Raw genomic sequence first — 21,163 nt, 5'->3', positions numbered from 1 at the left:
TGTGAATTTCTTCTGATGTATTGTAAGGTGCTGCTTTGTCCAAGATCTAAACAAGGTCTTTGAAAGTGTTGTGCAAATGTAGCCATGGGGGGATTATCCAGCTCAACAGGATAAGATGGTGTAGTTTATCATTTTTATAGTATTTTATCTTTAAAAGTATTTAAATAAACATTAAGACAAATGCATGGAATACCTGGTGTATTTACAGGCATGCATAAGCCATGAGTCGGGGGATACAGATGGTGTGGGTTTTGTGCAGATGTTGGGAATATGTCTGGATTTCATGCTCAGCCAAGCACACTGTCTGATGACATTAACCACTTGCTTTTGTGCACCTTATTCATCCCACCTTCCCCTTTCCTTTTACTTGGCCTTCCATCTTCCTGTCCTCCTTTCCGTTTTCTTCTACATTCCTACCCAACTCTGACCCAGAGAGCAGCAGGCCAGAGAAGAGGGAGAACAAGTGTCCCACACCGGGATGTGATGGCACTGGTCACGTGACCGGTCTTTACCCCCACCACCGCAGCCTGTCAGGCTGTCCGCACAAGGACAGGATCCCCCCAGAGAGTGAGGTTTTGTTGTTGTTCTTTGTTATTCCAGCTGCTTAGCATAAAAAAATAGTTAAACAGTGTAATTGTTGTGCCATGAGGTTTTTTGAGGTCTCGGGAGCCACCGATTCCATGACTTGGTATATATGTTTGGAAGAAACCAGTCCTTTGATTTGCATCGGTCAAATGCTGTGAAATTCAGTCAAAGAAATGCCCTCAAATACGTAATTTAATTCTAATTTTATTCTATTATTGGGGATTTTGGGGTTATACAGTCTGTGCAGCTGTGTATTCAAATCTATTTTTGCAGGAAGACCAAAAATATTAATATGAGAAATAAAAACAAATTTAATAATAAGCAAATCCCACTTCAGTGATTTTCATTTTCTGAGTTTTCTCTGATCACATGATTGTGCATCTTGTCAGTTCTGGCCATGCATGAAAACGTGCTGAAGTGTCCGACTCCTGGCTGCACAGGTCAGGGCCATGTCAACAGCAACCGCAACACACACCGCAGGTATATTTATATACATTGCACCTTTATACTGTATATCTATATATGAAAGTTGTTTGTGTGTGTGTGTGTGTGTGTGTGTGTGTGTGTGTGTGTGTGTGTGTGTGTGTGTGTGTGTGTGTGTGTGTGTATCTCTGCAGGTTAGAGTGTTGTGCACTTTGTGTATTTGCAAGCTCGTATATTCATGTATGCAGGGCAGCAAATGTGTCAGCCCACATCAGTACTGTGATGTAGATTTACACAGTCAGCAGTATGTACTTGTAATATTCATCTGCTTTGCTTCCTTTATCCCTGCAGTCTTTCTGGTTGTCCCATCGCTGCTGCAGAGAAGCTATCTAAGAGCCACGATAAGCAGCATCTCTCTCAGTCAGCGAGCGAGCACCTCAAAGGAAGTCCCAATGACAGAGTGCTGAGGTGGGTCATCAAAAAAGTACAAACTCATAGTTCAGGTTTTTTCTGCTTTATTACATTACATACTGTAGATATGGAGCCCTAATGCCCTCACGAGAGGTCAGTTATACAAACGTGGCAGTTATTGACTTTGGCCAATATCATTACATTGACATGTAAAGATTTTATCTATTTGATAATTTAATTACAAGTTATATGCATAGAAGGGAACTTTTTGATTCCTATATTGATTAAAATTTTGTAAATAACTGTATTAATGTTGCACAGTTAAGGTTTATGTGGCAAAAAAATTCATGCCTTTTGTCCTTTTCCAAAGCCCATCATAGATGACACAATGAATAGCAGAAACTAAGATAGACTGGGCTCAGTGACCCTTTCACCTACATAAAAGCTGTCTCCTCCAATCCAAACCCCTCACAGCTGAGTCCTTGTCAAGGTTAGCCACTTTACTGCTGAGCCACATTGAAACCGCAGAGAGAATCCTGACCTTGGTTACGGTACCCTGCATGAAAGGTGGAGCCTGGCCTCTGAACGGCTCAATAATAACAAGAAAGTCTTGAAACATCCTGGCTGGCAGGCTAATCATTACTGTCACCTCACATGCTAAGATCTCTTTATCTACATTCATCTCACCCGACCGGCCAGATCCCGGCCAAAAGAATGATAATTAGTGCAAACCAGACACTGGTATTATGCTGTCTGTGCTCTTCCTCATTGGTATTTTAATTAATAATGCAACCGATAAGCTAATTATGCAAGTTATAGGGGCATTGCGGGGGGATAGGAAAAATAATTGCTTTCCTTGAGGAAAACCTCATCAGTGGTTGGACAAAGCATCGAGTATTAAAACATAATAAGGCCTGCTTTGTTTTTTTGTTATAGATTGTTATTCAAATGAGCTTCCTTGCCTCTTATACGTGGAGCTGCAGAATTCTTCGTTTTAATGGAACAATGTTGAATTAATAAAATGGAAAAAAGTCACCTGTGATCAGTTGTAGCTCTGCTTTGCACACTTATTATTAGTGGGCTTCTATGTGATGGCCACCCCAGCTGCAGCAGTATGACTACAGGCCAGGTCTTGTAGACTATTAATGAAAAACACTGAGGAAAGGCTTCGGTGCAGAGGAGAATAAATAGGGCTGGGCCAAAGTGGGTGGAGGGCTTGGATAAGATGGTTAGGGGATGTAAAAAAAAAAATGAGTAAGGTCACTTTGTTCCTCCAGGCTCTATACCCCCAACCTACCCCTCCTCTGTCTCTCCTCTTTCACCACTCCCCCTTCTTTGGTTCCTAGTCTTCTCTTCTCCCCCTTCTCTCTTCTTTCTCACTCCCCATGCCCTTCCACCTCCCCCTGGTCTATCAGTGGATTTACGCCAACAGGTCTGACAAAAGCCCGGGCTCTCCAGAAAACGAGAGGGCTTAAAGCTCATAAATTCCGTGCTGTACAACATGCAAATGTGCCCTCTGCTGATAAGAGAGCTTTTAATCCTGCTGCACTCCCGCTAAGTACACCATTGCTCCTGTCTTCACTCTTTCTGTTTCATTCTACCTTTTTCTCTCATTCTTTTATTCTCTTTTTCTTCCCCCGTTTTGCTTTTATGTGTGTGTGTCTTTTTATTGCATCAATCCTCTTTTTATTTCTCATCTCTTGTTTCTGCTTTTATTTTTGTCTTTAATCCCCAGCCCCACCCTGACGTCCTCTCCCTCTCCCCCCTGCAGACCCATGTGTTTTGTGAAGCAGCTAGAGGTGCCCCAGTATGGGAGCTACAGGCCCAACATGGCACCTTCCACACCTCGCGCCAACTTGGCCAAGGAGCTGGAGAAGTACTCCAAGGTGTCCTTCGATTATGCAAGCTTCGATGCTCAAGTGTTCGGGAAGCGCACGCTTGCTCCAAAGATGCCCACCAGCGAAACCTCACCTAAAGCCTTCAAAAGTAAGAGGGAACCTCGGGCTTCTTCTCTATCGTGCATATTTATTTATTTGTTTTTCTATAAGGCAAACCTGTGGCTAGGTTACAGCAGCCGGATTCACTGTGAGTTAGAGTCTTTGGTCAAAGCCATGTGAGCCACACAGAAAACTGAAGATCTGGGCCACGTTATTTACTAACCATTCACTCATTGCTATGTGAGATAGTGTGATATGTTCATTTGTGCTAATTCTTGCTCTCAGTGTTGGCCTTTCTAAGGCTCTTGAAAATGTTACTCCAGCATGGCTCTTTGGCTGACTTTTATTCTTCAAAATGAGTGAAAAGAAGAGAGAGACAAATGTTCAAATTTCAGTTACTGTTTCACTCAGTTTGCCATTTCTGTCCTGTCTGCATGCATAGCAGTGGCTGTGACTCAGTGGTGTGCAGTGACTTTTACAGAAAGGCAAGCAGAGACAATTGCCACACACAAACGAAAACATCTTCCTCTGCTATTTAACTTTATAACAAGATAAATTGGATCAGATTAAAATGTGCCATTTGTGCTGTCTGTCTGCACTCTGCGTGGACGTATTCTGCACTCCTTCATGGCTGAAGAATGGTAGCTGAATAAATATCTGCTGTTTTACCAAATGACAATGACAAGTGGTGGATACTCCTTTAAGAAAAGAAGCAATAAAACCCAGTGAACGCACCTCAGTACACATAAAACTGCATTATTGGAAAACTGTGCATGAAGTAGCAAATTAAAAGATTATTATTCTGCAGAAAAATGTTCCTCGTCAGTATTGGATGGTTTAATATTACTTCTGCATATTTTTAAGGTTGAGCTCATTTTAAGTACTTTTATCTGTTTAATGTCTGGCATCATATTCTATAAATCATGTGTTTGTATTGGCTGTCCTGTGAGGAAGATGTATTTCTGAAAAATACAGAAACGTAAGATGATTGATTGATTGATTGATTGATTGATTGATTGATCTTTATTTAATATATATTGAAATATATTAATTTAAAAAAATCAGCTAAATTAAAAAGCTTCAGCAGTGTGGGGCAGAAAATAATCATGAAAAATGAAGGTAGAGTGTTAGCAAAACACAAAGGTTCTCTTGAGCGCACATATTTTTTCAATCCCCTTTTGTTTTAGTACTTTCCCAGAATATTAGCCAATTTGGGATTTGTGCCTTTGTCCCCCTGCAGCTAAGCCGTCATTCCCCAAGTCATCATCACCTAGTCTCAGCCTCCACGGTTATGGGAAAAGCTCCTCATTGGCCTACGACTACGCCCATGATGCCGAAGCTGCTCACATGGCTGCCACTGCCATCCTTAACCTGTCTACTCGCTGCTGGGAGAAACCTGAGAACCTTAGCACCAAACCCCAAAACAAGGTAAACCCACCATTTTTTCAAATGTTTTTTTCCCAGTCATTATAAAGGAGCACAGTTGGAATGAAAACAGCACAGTTGGTTTCATCATCACTTGGTAGTTCTTCGATGATCAAAAATGTACTCAATTTGAAGGGAGTCAAGTACAGATGGTTTTACTGTCGTAAAGTACTGCCTTGTTCTTCTCTGCAAAACACTTAGAGAAAGATTTTATTATCTGATTGTAGTGCAGATGAAACATTGCAGGCCACAGCTGGTAAGATGAGAGGAGATAGCAGTGGGTGTGCCTTTTCCACCCCTCTTCTCTCCTCTCCTCTCGCTCATTTTTTTTCTCCATCAACTCTGCATGAATATATCATCAGGAGGCATTGGTTTACAGCAACAGGATGGTGTTGAGATTCAGTTGCATCACCTCTCCCATCCTCTTTCATCGTTTCATCCCTCCATCCCACACACTTTTCATGTTGTTATTGAATTTGGCTGACTGCCAGTTGCCTGGATTACTTTTCCACCAGGTAGCCTTTTTTCATTATCTGCTGGACGGATCTCCCACTCTCTTTCTATCATTTTCTTTCTCACATGTCCTTTTACCCTCTTTCTCTCTTCCTCCCTAAGCAAGCCTCCCTGTTCCTCGCTCATTCCCTATCTCCCTCACTTTCTTTCTCTTTTCTGTGCACAGGAGGTATAATAGGAGCTCCACTTTCCCCCATATTGTGATTTTTAAAAGCCTTTTTGCCTCACAGAGGAGAGAAAGTGACTGCTTCATCATTTTTCGATTTCTGACATGCTTTTAGGAAGATAAAAAGTGAAAATTAATGTCTCTGGCAGCAAAGCAGAGCAAGGTGTTCAGCAAGGCACAGATCCAAGAGCATGCCTTAGCTGTGCAGATCAACTGGGGACTGATCTGGAATCAGAGTTGGAGCCAGTTGAAATCCAATATTGAAACACTGGAACACTGAGCTCATCAACCTGGGACATTTCTGGGAACTGTTCCCATTTTCTCTCCTCTTCTCCTAACCCTTTGAATTTTCTGGCCCTTGACCAGCCCATATGAGCACCATTTTACATGAATGCTGAAAACATTGCTCTTTTCACCCTTCTGTTTCTCTTCACCTGCCAGAACTATAATAAAGCATGGAGAGATGGAGCACAGTGTTCGTGCTGTTGGCACCAGAGTACATTAGATATCATGACTAACATGCTTAGGCGATGAGGCTGGTGTTCTGAACTTGAGTGTGTAGTGCTCTGAAAGAGGCCGTCACTCTGGTGCATGACTGTGAAAATGCTTGTTTGATACAGGCTCGAGGGCAGTTTTACAAGCAGGTAGAAGCGAAAGCAACATTTCTCCACATGAAAGTTCAGTTTTTATTTAGAATATATGAAATTAGAATTCAGGCAGATATGTAGCGCTGCATCAGAATCTGCTCAAGAGGGTAATTAAAATAATCCCAATCATCATCACACAGGACTGCCTCACATATACAGTGAAGTGCACCAGAGGAGACTGCATTAGTTATTCACATTTGAGAATACTTAATTAGATGTATTAGTTAGCTGTGTTTCTCCATTAATTTTCTCCCAGATTATGCACTGAGCTCCAAAGTTTTTAACAGGAAATAAAGCATAATTGCATTCATATACAGAGTGAGCTGCAATAAAAACAAATATATTTTAAAACTCAAGTTTCAAACAGGGCAAAAGTTTCAAATAATGACATGAATGTGTGTAAGACTAAGTTCTGTATGCCCAAAGCTCAATTAAATTCTACTGTAATGGTATCTCAGTGCAGATTTCAGCAGACTATTTCGTGTGTAGTATACCCTCAAAGTGGGCATATAGGGATATTATTAATCATTTTTCATTTGGTACTTCACTGTCACTTGTCTAAAATTATTTATTTGTTGAAGTCTCAAATTGGGGCTCAACTGAAAATTACAAGGATACTTATAAGCAGGTAATAACATAGGCTCAGCTATAAATTCCTGTTGCATTGTCTCCAGGAAATGGACATTGAAGTGGATGAGAACGGCACCCTGGACCTGAGCATGAAAAAACCCATTAAACGAGAGGGAAGTCTGTCTGGGACGAGCCCCGGCGTTCGGTCTCCAGACCCTTCCTCCTCCTCTTCCTCACTGCATCATGGTGGAAACAGCGGGATGACATCACCAAGCATACACACCTACAAGCAGGAGGACTGGGAGGGACCTCTGGATTACACCAAACCTAACCGTCAAAGAGAGGAGGAAATGGATGAGGTCAGTACAATTAGACAGAACAAAAGTACGAGCTCCAAACACGGTGTATTTCCTCAGATGTTACTCACAGAGGAGATATTGCGACATAAATAACAACAGACAAAATTCCCCCTAAGCCTTTTGAATGAAAAACTCTTAATTGTTTACATCACTTTGTCTTTGTGTAATTCCCTTTTCTTATTCCCTGTTCCCTTTTCCTCTTTGTATTATTCATTTATTTCACTGAAATGTGAGAGTTACTGTACAGTTAAAACATTGCACTGTGTAACAGAGGTAGTGTGTCAGGTGCATTGCACCATCCTGGATTTGGCATATGCTAATTTTTACTCCTTTGAACTTTTTCAAAAGAAATATAAAGGGCCTTGAATGTTAATTTTTTATGAGGACACTCTGCATTTGGAAACATCACTTGTCTGCAAAAGAATAAAAGAGGATTGTGTGCACATGGTGTTTGCAAAGTTTCTTTGCTTGCATTCAGATATACAATAGCAAACTATTACCTGGAAGCAGATATTTAAAAAACTAAATTCAGATAATAGGTCAAGCCACAATTTAAAGAGCAAAAGGCCTGCAGTGGATTTACCAGTGTGTTAATCACTTTTCAGATGGAGCATACCGGCCAGTCGTACGTCTCATCCGAACCAGAGGACTGTGACATGATGCAGGATTGCCTAGAGGAGAGGAAATACCCAGGAGAGGTCACAACCCCAAGCTTCAAGGTCAAATTTCAGCCCAAAGATAGCAAGAAGGAGTTGCTCTCGTAAGTAATAAGGCAATGAGTTAGAAGTCATTCTTATATCCTGATGGGTAACAAGATTATATGTGGTCAAAGGAGCTTGCAAAGAAAAGCGTCTGGACTTCTTTAAGTTGCTTGAAGACGTTTCACCTCTCATCCGAGAAGCTTCTTCAGTTCTAAGGTCAAATGGTGGAGAGTCCCAGATATAAACCTAGTGGGAGTATCCCCCCACAGAGGGACAAAAGGACCCCCTGATGATCCTCTAATCGCCTGAGCCAAGGTGTGAAACTGGGCGTGGGTCCCAATCAGCCAGAGTTTCGGGTGAGTTCATTGTGAAACCTGGCCCCACCTTATCATGCGAATTCCTGAGGTCAGATGGCCCAGGATGTGAGTGGGCATTAAGGCGTCTGGGAAGGGATCTCAAAACTGGATTATAGATGGCAGAGAGTTGGTGTCGTAAACCCCCGCTTCTGTTCAAAGATGGTCGCTCACAGTGGACATAGATGGCTTCTTTCACTCCTCTTTCAAACCATCTGTCCTCTCTGTCCAAAATGTGAACATTGGCATCCTCGAAAGAGTGTCCTTTATCCTAAGATGCAGATGGACTGCTGAGTCTTGTCCTGTGGAGGTGGCTCTTCTGTGTTGTGCCATGCGCTTGTGAAGTGGCTGTTTGGTCTCTCCAATGTAGAGGTCTGGGCATTCCTCGCTGCACTGTACAGCATACACCACATTGTTAAGTCTGTGTTTTGGCATTTTGTCTTTCGGGTGAACCAGTTTTTGTCTGAGCGTGTTGCTGGGTCTGAAATGCACCGGGATGTCGTGCTTGGAGAAAACTCTCCTGAGTTTTTCTGATACACCGGCTACATAGGGGATGACAATGTTGTTGCGTCTGTCCTTCTTATCCTCCCTCGCTGGTGTCTGATCTTCTTTTCTGTGCCTCTTTGCTGACTTTAAGAATGCCCATTTAGGATAGCCGCACCTTTTGAGTGCTTCCTTTACATGTGTGTGTTCCTTCTTTTTTCCTTCAGGCTTAGAGGAAACATGTTCTGCCCGGTGGTGTAGGGTCCTAATTACTCCAAGTTTGTGTTCCAGAGGGTGATGGGAGTCGAACAGGAGGTACTGGTCCGTGTGTGTGGGCTTCCGGTAAACTTCGATGTTGAGGTTGCCATTCTCTTCAATGTGCACAGCGCAGTCCAGGAAAGGCAAACAGTTGTCCTTTGTGTCTTCCCTGGTGAACTTGATGTTTTTATCCACAGAGTTAATGTGCGCAGTGAAGGATTCCACTTCTTGTGTCTTGATTTTGACCCAGGTGCTTTTCTTTGCAAGCTCCTTTGACTACGATGACCTGGATGACTGAGAACCTTCACAGACATAAGATTATATGTGCTTAATTACATCAACCCAGGTTAAGAAATAATCATAAAAAACTAATTTAAAGGAAATAGAAGAAGAAGATTTTATTAGACATGATGTTGAGATTTGGCTAAAAAATGAAAAAGTTTTCTCTTTATGTTAGTAGAGGGAATCGATACATACCCAACAATATCATAATATCTCAACTGAACTCAAGGTTAATTCAATTCAATTCAATTCACTTTTATTTATACGACAACAGTCACCTCAAGGTGCTTTACATTGTAAAGTACCCTACTTTAATACATACAGAGGAAAAAACCCAACAATCATTAGATCCCCTATGAGCAAGCACTTTGGTGACAGTGGGAAGGAAAAACTCCCTTTTAACAGGAAGAAACCTCCAGCAGAATCAGGCTCAGGGAGGGGCGGGGCCATCTGCTGCAAACGGTTGGGGAGAGAGAAGGGAGACAGGATGAAATACATGCTCTGAAAGAGAGCCACATATTAATAACAAGTATGATTCAATGCAGAGAGGTCTATTAACACATAGTGAGGGAGAAAGGTGAGGAAAAAATACTCAATGCATCATAATTGCAGCATTACTAAGGGAGGAGTCAGGGTTCAGTTACAGTATTACTGTGATTTTTAACATTTTGCATCCTGATTACTGCAATAACATATACTGTAATTTATCACCTTTTTAAAACTACAAAATATTCCCTCAAATTTACACTTTGTCAATATCTGTTTTATTGAATATGTTTTTTCTTTTTGCAGCAAAACAACACTGTCACTAAAACCTGCCATAAATTGTTATAAGAGTCAGTCTGCTATCAATCTGCTACCAGTTTGCAGTTGAATGAGGTCAAGTTGGCAATTACATGAAATCTGTTTTTGATAAAACAGCAATTAACTGTGATAAATCACATATCCATTTGCTGTCTAAATAAACAGAAATTCACATTTAACTGTAACGTTTCTGTTTCATAGGAATATAAGCAGAACAAAACCAGAGTTGAGGCCCCTCGCGTTGTGTTCATTGACAGACTCATTCAGACTGATGGCAACATGCTGGCAATCTGTCTGAATTTATAAATGTATACATTTAATAGCAGTTATTTGCAAATCTTTGACAATCTCTCTGAGAGTGATTGCAGACTGCTTGTAGAAATGGAGCCTCCTATCAGGCAACCTGTGCAATCCAATTACCTTGCAATCAACACCCTCAAGCCATCACTATGAGTTGCAACTGATCACCAAATGTGACAAAATTCACTATAGTCACAAGTCACTGATCTTTTTTGTAGATGCACAAAGGTTGATGTTGTATTTTTTACTCGTGTGACTAAAACCATAAACTTGCACTTCGTTATGAGGTAGCTTTGTCAAGCTAAGTGGTGGTTTTTCGGTTTTAACATATCTTCACATTTAATCAGCACTCTTGTTCATAGTGCTCCCATGGTATTTTAATTAATTTCATAAAAAATATCAATGTTTAGTGTTCCTATATCGATACTGTGCTGTAGTGATTTTTTTGCCATCCCTACAGTTCAGTACAAAGATCAGTGAAAAGGGATGTAGAAAAAGACATCCTTTTAGTTCTAAATAAAAGTTAAAGAAGAGATTTCTGTTGACTAGCAGAACTTTCTCATGTTGAGCCAGTAATACTCACCACTATACCACCGTTCTGACTGTCCAGAGACTCGCACAAAAAAGCTTGCAAAAAAAAAAAAAAAAAAAAAAAAAAAAAATATATATATATATATATATATATATATATATATATATATATATATATATACATATTTATTTATTAGGGGTACAACGATACACAAAATTCACGGTTCGGTTCGGTTCGGTTCGATACTTTGGTGTCACGGTTCGATATTTTTTCAATACAAAAAAATGTTCATGCCTTTTTAATTTGTCATTTATTAAAATTATAAATATATATTTTAACTCAAAAGTACAGTTTTTAAATTTAACCCTAACCCTTGTGCGTGTTTTTTATTTTGACAGTGAATGCGCACCTGCGGACCACTTATGTGCAGCCCTGGTTATTTAGCTCGTCATATTGTAGCCACAGAAATTATTTTGTCCATGAAACCATGAAGCTGCACTTTCTTTTTGCCTTATAGTCTGATTTGTCATAACTTCTCCGTTTTGTGGTAAGCTTTTCTTTGGCTGTCACTTCTTCACCCTGACCTGTCTTATTTGGCTCAGCAGAACTAAAATATATATCCTGCTGCTTTTACACACGCACTCACATAAGCTCAGCGATTCTCTGCGCGATCAACCTCTCACATGTTTAAGCTTGCTGTGGGAGATTTCACTTGTCATGTTTGCATAGTAAGCTAACGATTAATAAGACGATGTCAGAGGAATTGGTGCACAAATTATCATCACTCACAGATCAGTGCTGTCGCTCTCTATACACAGTTCGCACGATTGCAAAGTGAAAGCAAAAAAACAAGCGCAAATTCAAACGCGATTTCAATATGTCACATATTGACAGTGGCTCACCGATGCCAATGACATAATTACCCAGCTACATTTCTGAAAGAATGCAAAAGCATTGACATATATTTTTCCTTCCTACAATAGCCCGACGGGCAGGGCAGAGATAGATTTTGGTAGCCTGACTGGAAAAATCGCTAGCCCCGGGACGTCGGGCTAGCAATATTGCAAGCCCTGTATCTGATTGAGGAATCACTCATCTTTGGAAAAGAGAGTTTATTACAGAGAAATGTCTCTTTCCAAAATAAAAGCTATACTATCCGCTTCTTCTGGGCTATATTCTCAGCAGCATAAGGAGAATCATGTGCTAACAGCTGTCTAAATGACTCGGCTAAAGTTAGTAGCATGCTTGTTGTTTTTGTCTTTGCACTAGGATGATGTCGGCGTAAATGTGCAGTCATATTCGTTGTGTTCCCACTAGTGCTTTCAGGTTAATCTCGTTGAAATGACCTTAACGCCACAACACGGCAAATCTCCGTTAACGAGCTACCGCCGATCGCCCCGTGCATGGGGCTAGACGGCCAACACGTTAACGAGCTAACTGCGCTAACACACTAGTTTCCCACCCATGTAATTGAGCATTGCATGGCACATCCAACGTACTGTTTTACTTTAGTCCATGACTCGCTTACCTTCAGGGTCATACGTCACATGAAAACCAAAATAATTCCAAATGCCAGATCTGAATGAGGGTGGGGGAGGTCCATGTTGCAAGGAGAGCTTAACTTCTGTCTTGCTAGCTTGCCCTGCACTCTTCCTTCTGAGTATGCTGTCTGTGTTGAGCGCTCAGTGGATCTGCGCTCGACAGTGCAGCCTAGGCGGAGTAGTCGAACGCAGATTCACTGAGCGCTCAACACAGACAGCATCGTCAGAAGGAAAGTTGATAAAATAAATTACAAATGTTGTATTGTTCGATACATATGCGTACCGAACCGAAAGCACTGTATCGAACGGTTCAATATAGATACGAATATCGTTGCACCCCTAATATATATATATATATATATATATATATATATATATATATATATATATATATATATATATAAAACACCCAGCAGTATCTTAGCTCTTCCCAGGACTGCGCTCTTCTGGACAGAGATCTCCGATGTTGTTCCCGGGATCTGCTGGAGCCACTCGCCTAGTTTGGGAGTCACCACACCTAGTGCTCCGATTACAACGGGGACCACCGTTACCTTCACCCTCCACATCCTCTCGAGCTCTTCTCTGAGCCCTTGGAATTTCTCCAGCTTCTCGTGTTCCTTCTTCCTGATATTGCTGTCATTCCGAACCGCTACATCGATCACTACGGCCATCTTCTTCTGTTTGTCTACCACCACTATGTCCGGTTGGTTAGCCACCACCATTTTGTCCGTCTGTATCTGGAAGTCCCACAGGATCTTAGCTCGGTCATTCTCCACCACCCTTGGGGGCATCTCTCATTTTGACCTTGGGACTTCCAGGTTATACTCGGTACAGATGTTCCTGTACACTATGCCGGCCACTTGGTTATGGCGTTCCATGTATGCCTTGCCTGCTAGCATCTTGCACCCTGCTGTTATGTGCTGGATTGTCTCTGGGGCATCTTTACACAGCCTGCACCTGGGGTCTTGCCTGGTGTGATAGACCCCAGCCTCTATGGATCTTGTACTCAGAGCTTGTTCTTGTGCTGCCATGATTAGTGCCTCTGTGCTGTCTTTCAGTCCAGCTTTGTCCAGCCACTGGTAGGATTTCTGGATATCAGCCACCTCCTCTATCTGCCGGTGGTACATACCGTGCAGGGCCCTGTCCTTCCATGATGGTTCCTCGTCTCCCTCCTCTTTCTTGGGTTTCTGCTGCCTGAGGTATTCACTGAGCACTCGGTCAGTTGGGGCTATCTTCCCAATGTATTCTTGGATGTTCGTTGTCTCATCCTGGACTGTGGTGCTGACACTCACCAGTCCCCGGCCCCCTTCCTTCCGCTTAGCGTACAGCCTCAGGGTGCTGGACTTGGGGTGAAACCCTCCATGCATGGTAAGGAGCTTTCTTGTCTTTATGTCAGTGGCTTCTATCTCCTCCTTTGGCCAGCCTATTACCCCAGCAGGGTACCTGATCACGGGCAGGGCGTACGTGTTGATGGCCCGGATCTTGTTCTTACCATTCAGCTGACTCCTCAGGACTTGCCTGACCCTCTGCAGGTACTTGGTGGTTGCAGCCTTTCTAGCGGCCTCTTCATGGTTCCCATTTGCCTGCGGGATCCCCAGGTACTTGTAACTGTCCTCTATGTCTGCAATGTGGCCTTCTGGTAGTTCAATCCCCTCAGTTCTGACTACCTTCCCTCTCTTTGTTACCATTCGACTACACTTCTCTAGTCCGAACGACATTCCAATGTCATTGCTGTATAGCCTGGTAGTGTGGATCAGTGAATCGATGTCTCATTCATTCTTGGCATACAGCTTGATGTCATCCATGTACAGGAGGTGGCTGACAGCTGCTCCATTCCGTAGTCTGTATCCGTAGCCAGTCTTGTTAATGACCTCACTGAGGGGGTTCAAGCCTATGCAGAACAGCAGTGGAGACAGAGCATCTCCTTGGTAGATCCCGCACTTGATGGTGACTTGTGCTATGGGCTTGGAGTTGGCCTCTAGTGTTGTACGCCACATCCCCATTGAGTTCCTGATGAAGGCTCTTAGGGTCCTGTTGATCTTGTACAATTCTAAGCAATATATATATATATATATATATATATATATAGAGAGAGAGAGAGAGAGAGAGAGAGAGAGAGAGAGAATGTTGCGTGATAGTCTGGCCGCAATCCTTTGTTAATCAATTATTAAAGTTAGAACACACAGACACATGTATTTGCTCTGGAAAAAAACAAACAACCTGCTCGGTGTGATGTAGAAATCTACTAAACATTGACCCTTGAACCACATGTAACCCTGTTTTAGCATGTACCATTTAGACGTCTTTTAAAGCTCTGATAAACAGAAAATTGCTCAGTGGGCTATTAGTGAAATTAGGTTGAAACTAGTTTGTTGTAACATCCTGAAAAGATGACTTTTCATATTGCAATTTTCAACCACATTTAGATGTTCTGTGGATGTGAGTTTAAGGCCATGACCAGCCAACCGGGATAAAAATCATCCCTGAACGTCTGGTGCTTTGTGAGAAGGGTAGTGACACTCTGATCGTTCCATCAGAGTGTGTACAAATGTACTACCCCCAGGTATTTATGGGAACCTTACAACTAACGACCTTCTATGTAAACTCTATGTATATATTTGCCGTGAATATAGGTGTATGATCAGCCTCTGTTTTTCCTTTATAAAAAATAACTTTGTACATCTAATCCCTAAAGTTGTCGCTTTCTCCTTCTGCCACTGCTAACTGCGTGTCTGTCCCCTCTGCAGGTGTCCAACACCTGGCTGTGATGGCAGCGGCCACATCACTGGGAACTATGCGTCCCATCGCAGGTATGTAGGCTTATTCGGGCACTAGTGTGCACTGCTGCTTTCTATATAAGCTTGTACATGAAATGTTAGATCTACTGAGACTCTCCCTCTGCTTCTCACTCCAAAGCCGGCACACCGAGACTAATTCAAACATTTTATTTGATCCTGACATGCCAGAGGCAATAATGTAGCGTGAGCCCAGGAAGCAAAGACGGTCATTGACTTTGATATGCATCAGTAATTTACTTCTTGCTGTCTGTCCTCTTCTTGCTAAATGACCTTGGTATGCCTTGCATTCTTGATTTCCCTTTACTCACATCTTTCTCCTCTCTCCTTTCAACCCCCTCTCACCCCTTGCTTCCCCCCTTTTCGTCCTTCTCTTCCTCTGCCTGTCTTTTCTCTCTCAGTCTGTCTGGGTGTCCTCTCGCTGATAAGAGCCTTCGGTCCCTCATGGCGGCCCACACCCCTGAACTCAAGTATGTCTGCTCTACACCTTCACTGCCTTTTCGCTGCCACTTCAGCTCACTGCTACTGACACTGTCCAGCACCACAGCACTTCATTCTGCTGACGTTAACTTATCTATTGTTGCTGGCTGCTTTCTGTGCTACCGCTGCATCTGTCATGGTGGTTTTTCCTGTGTCTGTGCTTGCTTTCACTTCAATTACTTCATGTAAATGTGAATGAAACTTACAAAGGCTTTTCACAGCTCAACATGTACAGATACCGGGTGTGTTCGAATGGCAAAGAGCCTGGAAAGCTAGAATAACTTTTTCATATAGCACGGTGAAATCAGAGCTTACAATACAATACAAAATGCAAATTATCAATGTAATTGATAAATACTAAAACAAGCAATAAATCAATTATAACACAGTTATACAATTATACACAGGTAAGCTGAAAAGCAGCTGACAAATATAAAAAAAATACATTAAAAAAAATTATAGATCTATAAAATCCTAAAATCAGTTCTAATACAAATACAAGGTGTAAATGGCTGGGCAGGATTGGGATGATATGTGTTCAATGATGATCACTCAGAACTAAACCAGAGTCCAGAGAGAGTTTTTTGTGTGCGTATCAGAAAGGAGGAAACTGAAGCCTAGAAGGGAAAAAAGGGCTGAATTTATTTTATTTTTTTAAGATCAGTGGATTAATTTTGACCATGGGCCTTATTTGAAAGACAGGACTAGACAAGATCTTTGGTGTTTGACTGAAATAGTCACTTAGATGAAAATAAACATTTCTCCCACTGAAAACACAACATCTATGAACAGAAGCAACTTCTTGGTCATTACAATTACATTTATATAGCACCACTTCACAGCAAGTGTTCATTATTATTGTAAAGACAACAACAACAACATTATTATTATTATTATTATTAATAATAATAATAATAATAATAATGAAAGATTAGACAGAGAACCTCAAAGATCAGACAACTATGTGTAAGCACTTAGAAACAGTGGGAAAGAAGAATTCCCTTTTAACATGAAGACGCCTCAGGCAGACCCGGTCTGGAAGGGGCGAGTGGAAAGAGAAGAGAGAAAAGCGCGTCGTTGATGTGTGGTTCTGAAACTATACTCTTCCATGTTAGCAGATTAGGTCACTTTTAGAATGAAAGTTGTATTGCAATGGCTAAGAAATATGATTTCTGATTTTGTGAGGCGCAGCTGAGAAAGCTGTGTGCCATTCATGAGCTGACGGTACCAAGGGAGTCTAAAACAACAGCTAGACTTTTAGTGTCTCAAGGTTTCAAGGGTGGGTGAATCTGGGAGACACCTCTCTCAGCCCCTCCCTCAGCTTGGTTCTGCCAGAGGTTTCTTCCTGTTAAAAGGGAGTTTTTCCTTCTCACTGTTGCCAAAGTGTTTGCACACAGGGGGCCATCTGATTGATGTGGTTTTGCTGTATTGTTTTAGGGCCTTACAATATTAAGGGCCTTGAGGTGACTATTGTTGTGATTTGGCAGTATATCAATAAAACGGAACTGAATTGAATATACACATTGTGATCGTTTGTTTAAGATTAAGCAGATAAATAGTAAACCTCAGTTTTCAGTTGTGAAAACTCCCTGTGTTAATTTTTTCTGCCTAACTTTGAACATTGCTTTGTTTTTTTTCCCTAGATGCCCCACTCCCGGATGTGACGGCTCAGGTCACATCACAGGAAACTATGCCTCACACAGAAGGTAACAGAACACAAATGCGCGTGCACACACACACACACACACATACACAAACATACATATGTATAGCTAGTCAGAGAGGCCTAGCGACAGTTCACGATAGATTAGACAGGCACCACATACACATAATCCTATTTTCATCCATATTAGGCGTTTTTCAATGGATTTGGTTTGTCATTTGGTTGAAGAACCTCTGTAAAATTATTCTTCCTTACCATGTTCTCTTCCTTTATTAAGTAATCACTTCACCAGACCTTTTCTTTCCAGCCCTATGTTATCAACTCCATACTTTCTGTTTTCAGTCTCTCTGGGTGCCCGCGTGCCAAGAAAAGTGGAATTAAAACTCCTGCCAAGGACAACCAGGAGGACTCCGAGCTTTTAAAGTTCGTACCGCTCAGAAAGTCATAACGTCTGCTTTTAGCATGACTGACGGTAAAACTAAAATGCAATAAAGGAAAGAGAGAGCGAGAGAGAGAGAGAGACAGAGAAAGAAAGAGAGGAAAGTCACTGTGAATCATATGCAGAGGTAGTGATCTGTCCCCGTAACTGAATCAACTTACTCATGGGAAAATACACTTACTGCAGATACTGATTCTGAATATAATTCATGGTAGACTATTGCAGAGTACATTGTTATTACATAAGAAATACATGGGCTTCATATTGCACACAAAACTGTTAATATAACAGTATGTGGAGAAAGCATGTACCAAATTGTAATAGCTCATTTGTCAGCAATATCTTGCATTGTAATAATATGTCCAATACAGAATTTAGCAAAACTGCTAAAAACCTTTCAGTTTTTAAGATAAGAATTATCTTAGTTTTCGCTTTACTTTCATTTTTGCATTCTCCTTGTCTAACCTTTGTGCCCCGTCATTCTCTTTCTTTCCGTATCTGCTTCCTGTCTTCCATACTTTTTCTTCTCCTCTCTTCTTCTTCTTACCACCTCTGCTCTCTGCAGATGTCCGGTGCCGGGCTGTGACAGCCTGGGCCACATCAGTGGAAAGTACGCCACACATCGTAGCGCTTACGGGTGCCCGCTGGCGGCCCGTAGACAAAAGGAGGGTCTTCTGAATGGCACGCCATTCAACTGGAAGGCCTTCAAGACAGAGGGTCCAACCTGCCCCACCCCAGGTTGTGATGGCTCTGGACATGCTAACGGAAGTTTCCTCACACACCGCAGGTAAGCTTAGGCTTTGATCAGTATCTTCAAATTTGAAACAAATCGATTAAATGAGGAATTCAGATTTTATAAAATGCAGCCAACGGCCAAGTATCTCTGAATCTCTCTTTTTTAATGTGTGGATATTTTAGTTATTTAGTTATCTCTTTTAAAAATTTATCACAAATGCTAAAATGTAAAGCTTCAGTTTGATACTATATTTTTAAATCGCTATGTCTGACCCAAAGAAGAATACGCAAATCTCTGTAAACACCCCATAAGTTGGTCATTTTCAACTTTAAACTGATTTAAACGTAGTCAAGTCTTTATTCTAAGTTAAGCTAATTTACAGCTTGATAGTTAAAGATGAGCACTTGAACACTTTGGAAATATTTATTTGCTTTGTCGAAAGTTAAATAAGAATATTGAGATGTTTTCACCATGTGTTAAATAGTCTGTCTTGCCGTTTCCAGTTATTTTTCTAGGCTAAGCTTTTCCCCCATAGCAGCAGTATATAACTAACACATGCCACTGTAACTTATAATGTTCTTTATGTAGATGTAATGTTAAATTTGACCCTCTCTGAATTTCATTTCAGCCTCTCAGGATGCCCCAGAGCTTTGTATGCTAAGAAGAAGGCCAAGTTCCCTACAGAAGACTATCTGAGCACTAAGTTCAGAGCCAGTGATGGTACGATGGTTAATTAAGAAAAATCTATGTGTTTACTGAGCGGAAAATCCCCCCCCTTGTTACTGAGTCAAATAATAAAAATGCCAATGTTAGAATAGAGTTTTTTTTCTGTTTTCTTTTGGGGGTTTTTTTTTTTGCAAAACGTGCTTTTCTCTTCGCCTCTCCTTTAGTTTTGGACAATGATGAGGACATCAAGCAGCTCAACAAAGAGATTAATGACCTTAATGAATCCAACAATGAAATGGAGGCTGACATGGTCAACCTGCAGACTCAGGTGTGTGTTTGTTGTTGGGGGTTTTTTTTCCCCTTTAGTGTGATCTTCAGTGTATGCTCTTGTTTTCTCGAGGAGCTCCAGTTTCTCCATGCAACAGCAGTACTGCCTACCTTAGCCAGTCTCTTGCAAAAGAGATAAAGTAATTATTGATCACTGTCACCACCTTATGAAACCTTGGTTTCATAAGCATGACACTGTTGAGAATGAATAGAGAACTATAATTTTAGGAGGATATTTATCTGGAACGTCTTTTACCAGGATTACAGTTTCTGCAGTTAAGACTCTAAAGAGCACTGCAGGCAGCAGGACACTTTAAAGATGGGTAAAAATTGTCCAGTATCAGTATTGCATCTGACCAATCACATTGTTGTGATGTGTGATGCATGGTGTTTCCACATCCCAAAATTATGTCATCGCTACAATCTGACTGGTTACTTGCAATGTTGAACTGGAACCAACATTAGATTTGTGGACCCAGGAACAATGAAGATGGTGCGAGCCACTAGAGAAGACAAAAATGTCTGTATAATGTCTGGACTATGGCCACTACATTGCCAGTCACCACAGCTGTTATTAAATAGATATGAATTTCTAGTTGAATATTAAAACATTTGCTGATGGTCTGCTGCTGTGCGTTGCAGATCTCCTCTATGGAGAAGAACCTGAAAAGCATTGAGCACGAGAATAAGATGATTGAGGAGCAGAATGAGGCTCTGTTCATGGAGCTGTCTGGTCTGAGCCGAGCCCTCATCCGCAGCCTGGCTAATATCCGTCTGCCGCACATGGTAAGTCCGCATTCACACCCTGTTGTCATTGATTGTGCATTTGTTTGAAGGCAAATCTGGTGCGCTGAAGAGCGTGTGGAGCCTTGTTTCTGTTTGCCCCCCTCAGTTGAGATTGGTTTTCATTTGCACCACAGCAGGAGCCAATCACAGAGCAGAACTTTGACAGATACATCAGCACCCTGACTGACATGTACACCAACAAGGACTGCTTCCAGAGCCCCGAGAACAAGGCTCTGCTGGAGAGCATCAACAAAGCTGTGAAGGGCATCAAGGTTTGAGGCTCCACACATACAAATGGAGAACGCAAACTGTCCCAAAGTGCGGAGAACACGGTGGAGGTGGAGTCAGGAAGGAGAGAGGTTGAAAAGCTCTATGATATATCGAAATATGATTCAAAAACAAAAAAAGGGAATTCAGGTTATTTAAGTAAATGGCAACTTAAAAAAATCAACCCAGGGAGCACTCTGTTGAAGAAAAGTGACGCGGACCAAAATCCACATCATGCTGCTGCTGGGATTCAAAGGAGGAACCAGAATAAGATCCATGTTACTAGAAGCTGTATCTGGGGGTTTAAATATACTGTATGTTTACCTGTTGTCTCTTTTGTGTCCTTAACTGTTTTTCGGAGAGGGTTTCGCAACTGGTCAGTCAGTTTTTTAGCATTTCTCCTCGGCCGGAACACTGAGACAGGCGAGGCTCGAGTATTGCTCACCAGAGCCCGGAGACAGGAAGAGGAACACTAACTGGAGCAGAAGACTCCCAACGCCACTGTCTCCTGTAGCATTCTCAATGGCAAGCATCTGCAGCTCTGAAAATCTCTCTGATCCACAACCATACTCGCACCACACCCCCCGGCATGCACCAAACTGAATGTGCGTTTGCTTGGTGGTATTACTGCAGCAATCATCAGTGGGGAAAAAAAACCTCATCGAGCAAGGTCGCGAGTTAGATTTAAACGCTGCAGCCACCCCCCCACCCCCC

General features: G+C 41.8%; 1 protein-coding gene across 6 annotated transcripts in view; it reads left to right on the top strand.

Moving 5' to 3' along the window:
* Positions 1-21,163, top strand: part of myt1b (myelin transcription factor 1b) — a 45,453-nt gene extending 24,290 nt beyond the window's left edge. For 4 of the 6 annotated variants that reach the window (XM_012915486.3, XM_012915484.3, XM_012915489.4 and 1 more), the window contains 16 exons: positions 433-567; positions 975-1,065; positions 1,360-1,476; positions 3,155-3,405; positions 4,597-4,784; positions 6,782-7,036; positions 7,642-7,796; positions 15,038-15,100; positions 15,487-15,555; positions 17,209-17,271; positions 17,571-17,651; positions 18,233-18,454; positions 19,032-19,123; positions 19,294-19,397; positions 20,039-20,182; positions 20,317-21,163. In XM_012915486.3, coding sequence (XP_012770940.1) covers positions 433-567; positions 975-1,065; positions 1,360-1,476; positions 3,155-3,405; positions 4,597-4,784; positions 6,782-7,036; positions 7,642-7,796; positions 15,038-15,100; positions 15,487-15,555; positions 17,209-17,271; positions 17,571-17,651; positions 18,233-18,454; positions 19,032-19,123; positions 19,294-19,397; positions 20,039-20,182; positions 20,317-20,460 — 2,174 coding nt within the window. In that variant the 3' untranslated portion in view covers positions 20,461-21,163. The remainder of the gene's footprint in view (positions 1-432; positions 568-974; positions 1,066-1,359; positions 1,477-3,154; positions 3,406-4,596; positions 4,785-6,781; positions 7,037-7,641; positions 7,797-15,037; positions 15,101-15,486; positions 15,556-17,208; positions 17,272-17,570; positions 17,652-18,232; positions 18,455-19,031; positions 19,124-19,293; positions 19,398-20,038; positions 20,183-20,316) is intronic. The other 2 variants (XM_012915485.3, XM_012915487.3) reach the window with 2 other exon arrangements.

The sequence above is a fragment of the Maylandia zebra genome, linkage group LG20, assembly GCF_041146795.1.
Source record: "Maylandia zebra isolate NMK-2024a linkage group LG20, Mzebra_GT3a, whole genome shotgun sequence".
NCBI classification, from domain to species: domain Eukaryota; kingdom Metazoa; phylum Chordata; class Actinopteri; order Cichliformes; family Cichlidae; genus Maylandia; species Maylandia zebra.
The sequence above is the reverse complement of the archived record's forward strand: the minus strand, read 5'-3'. Positions and strand labels throughout refer to the sequence as shown.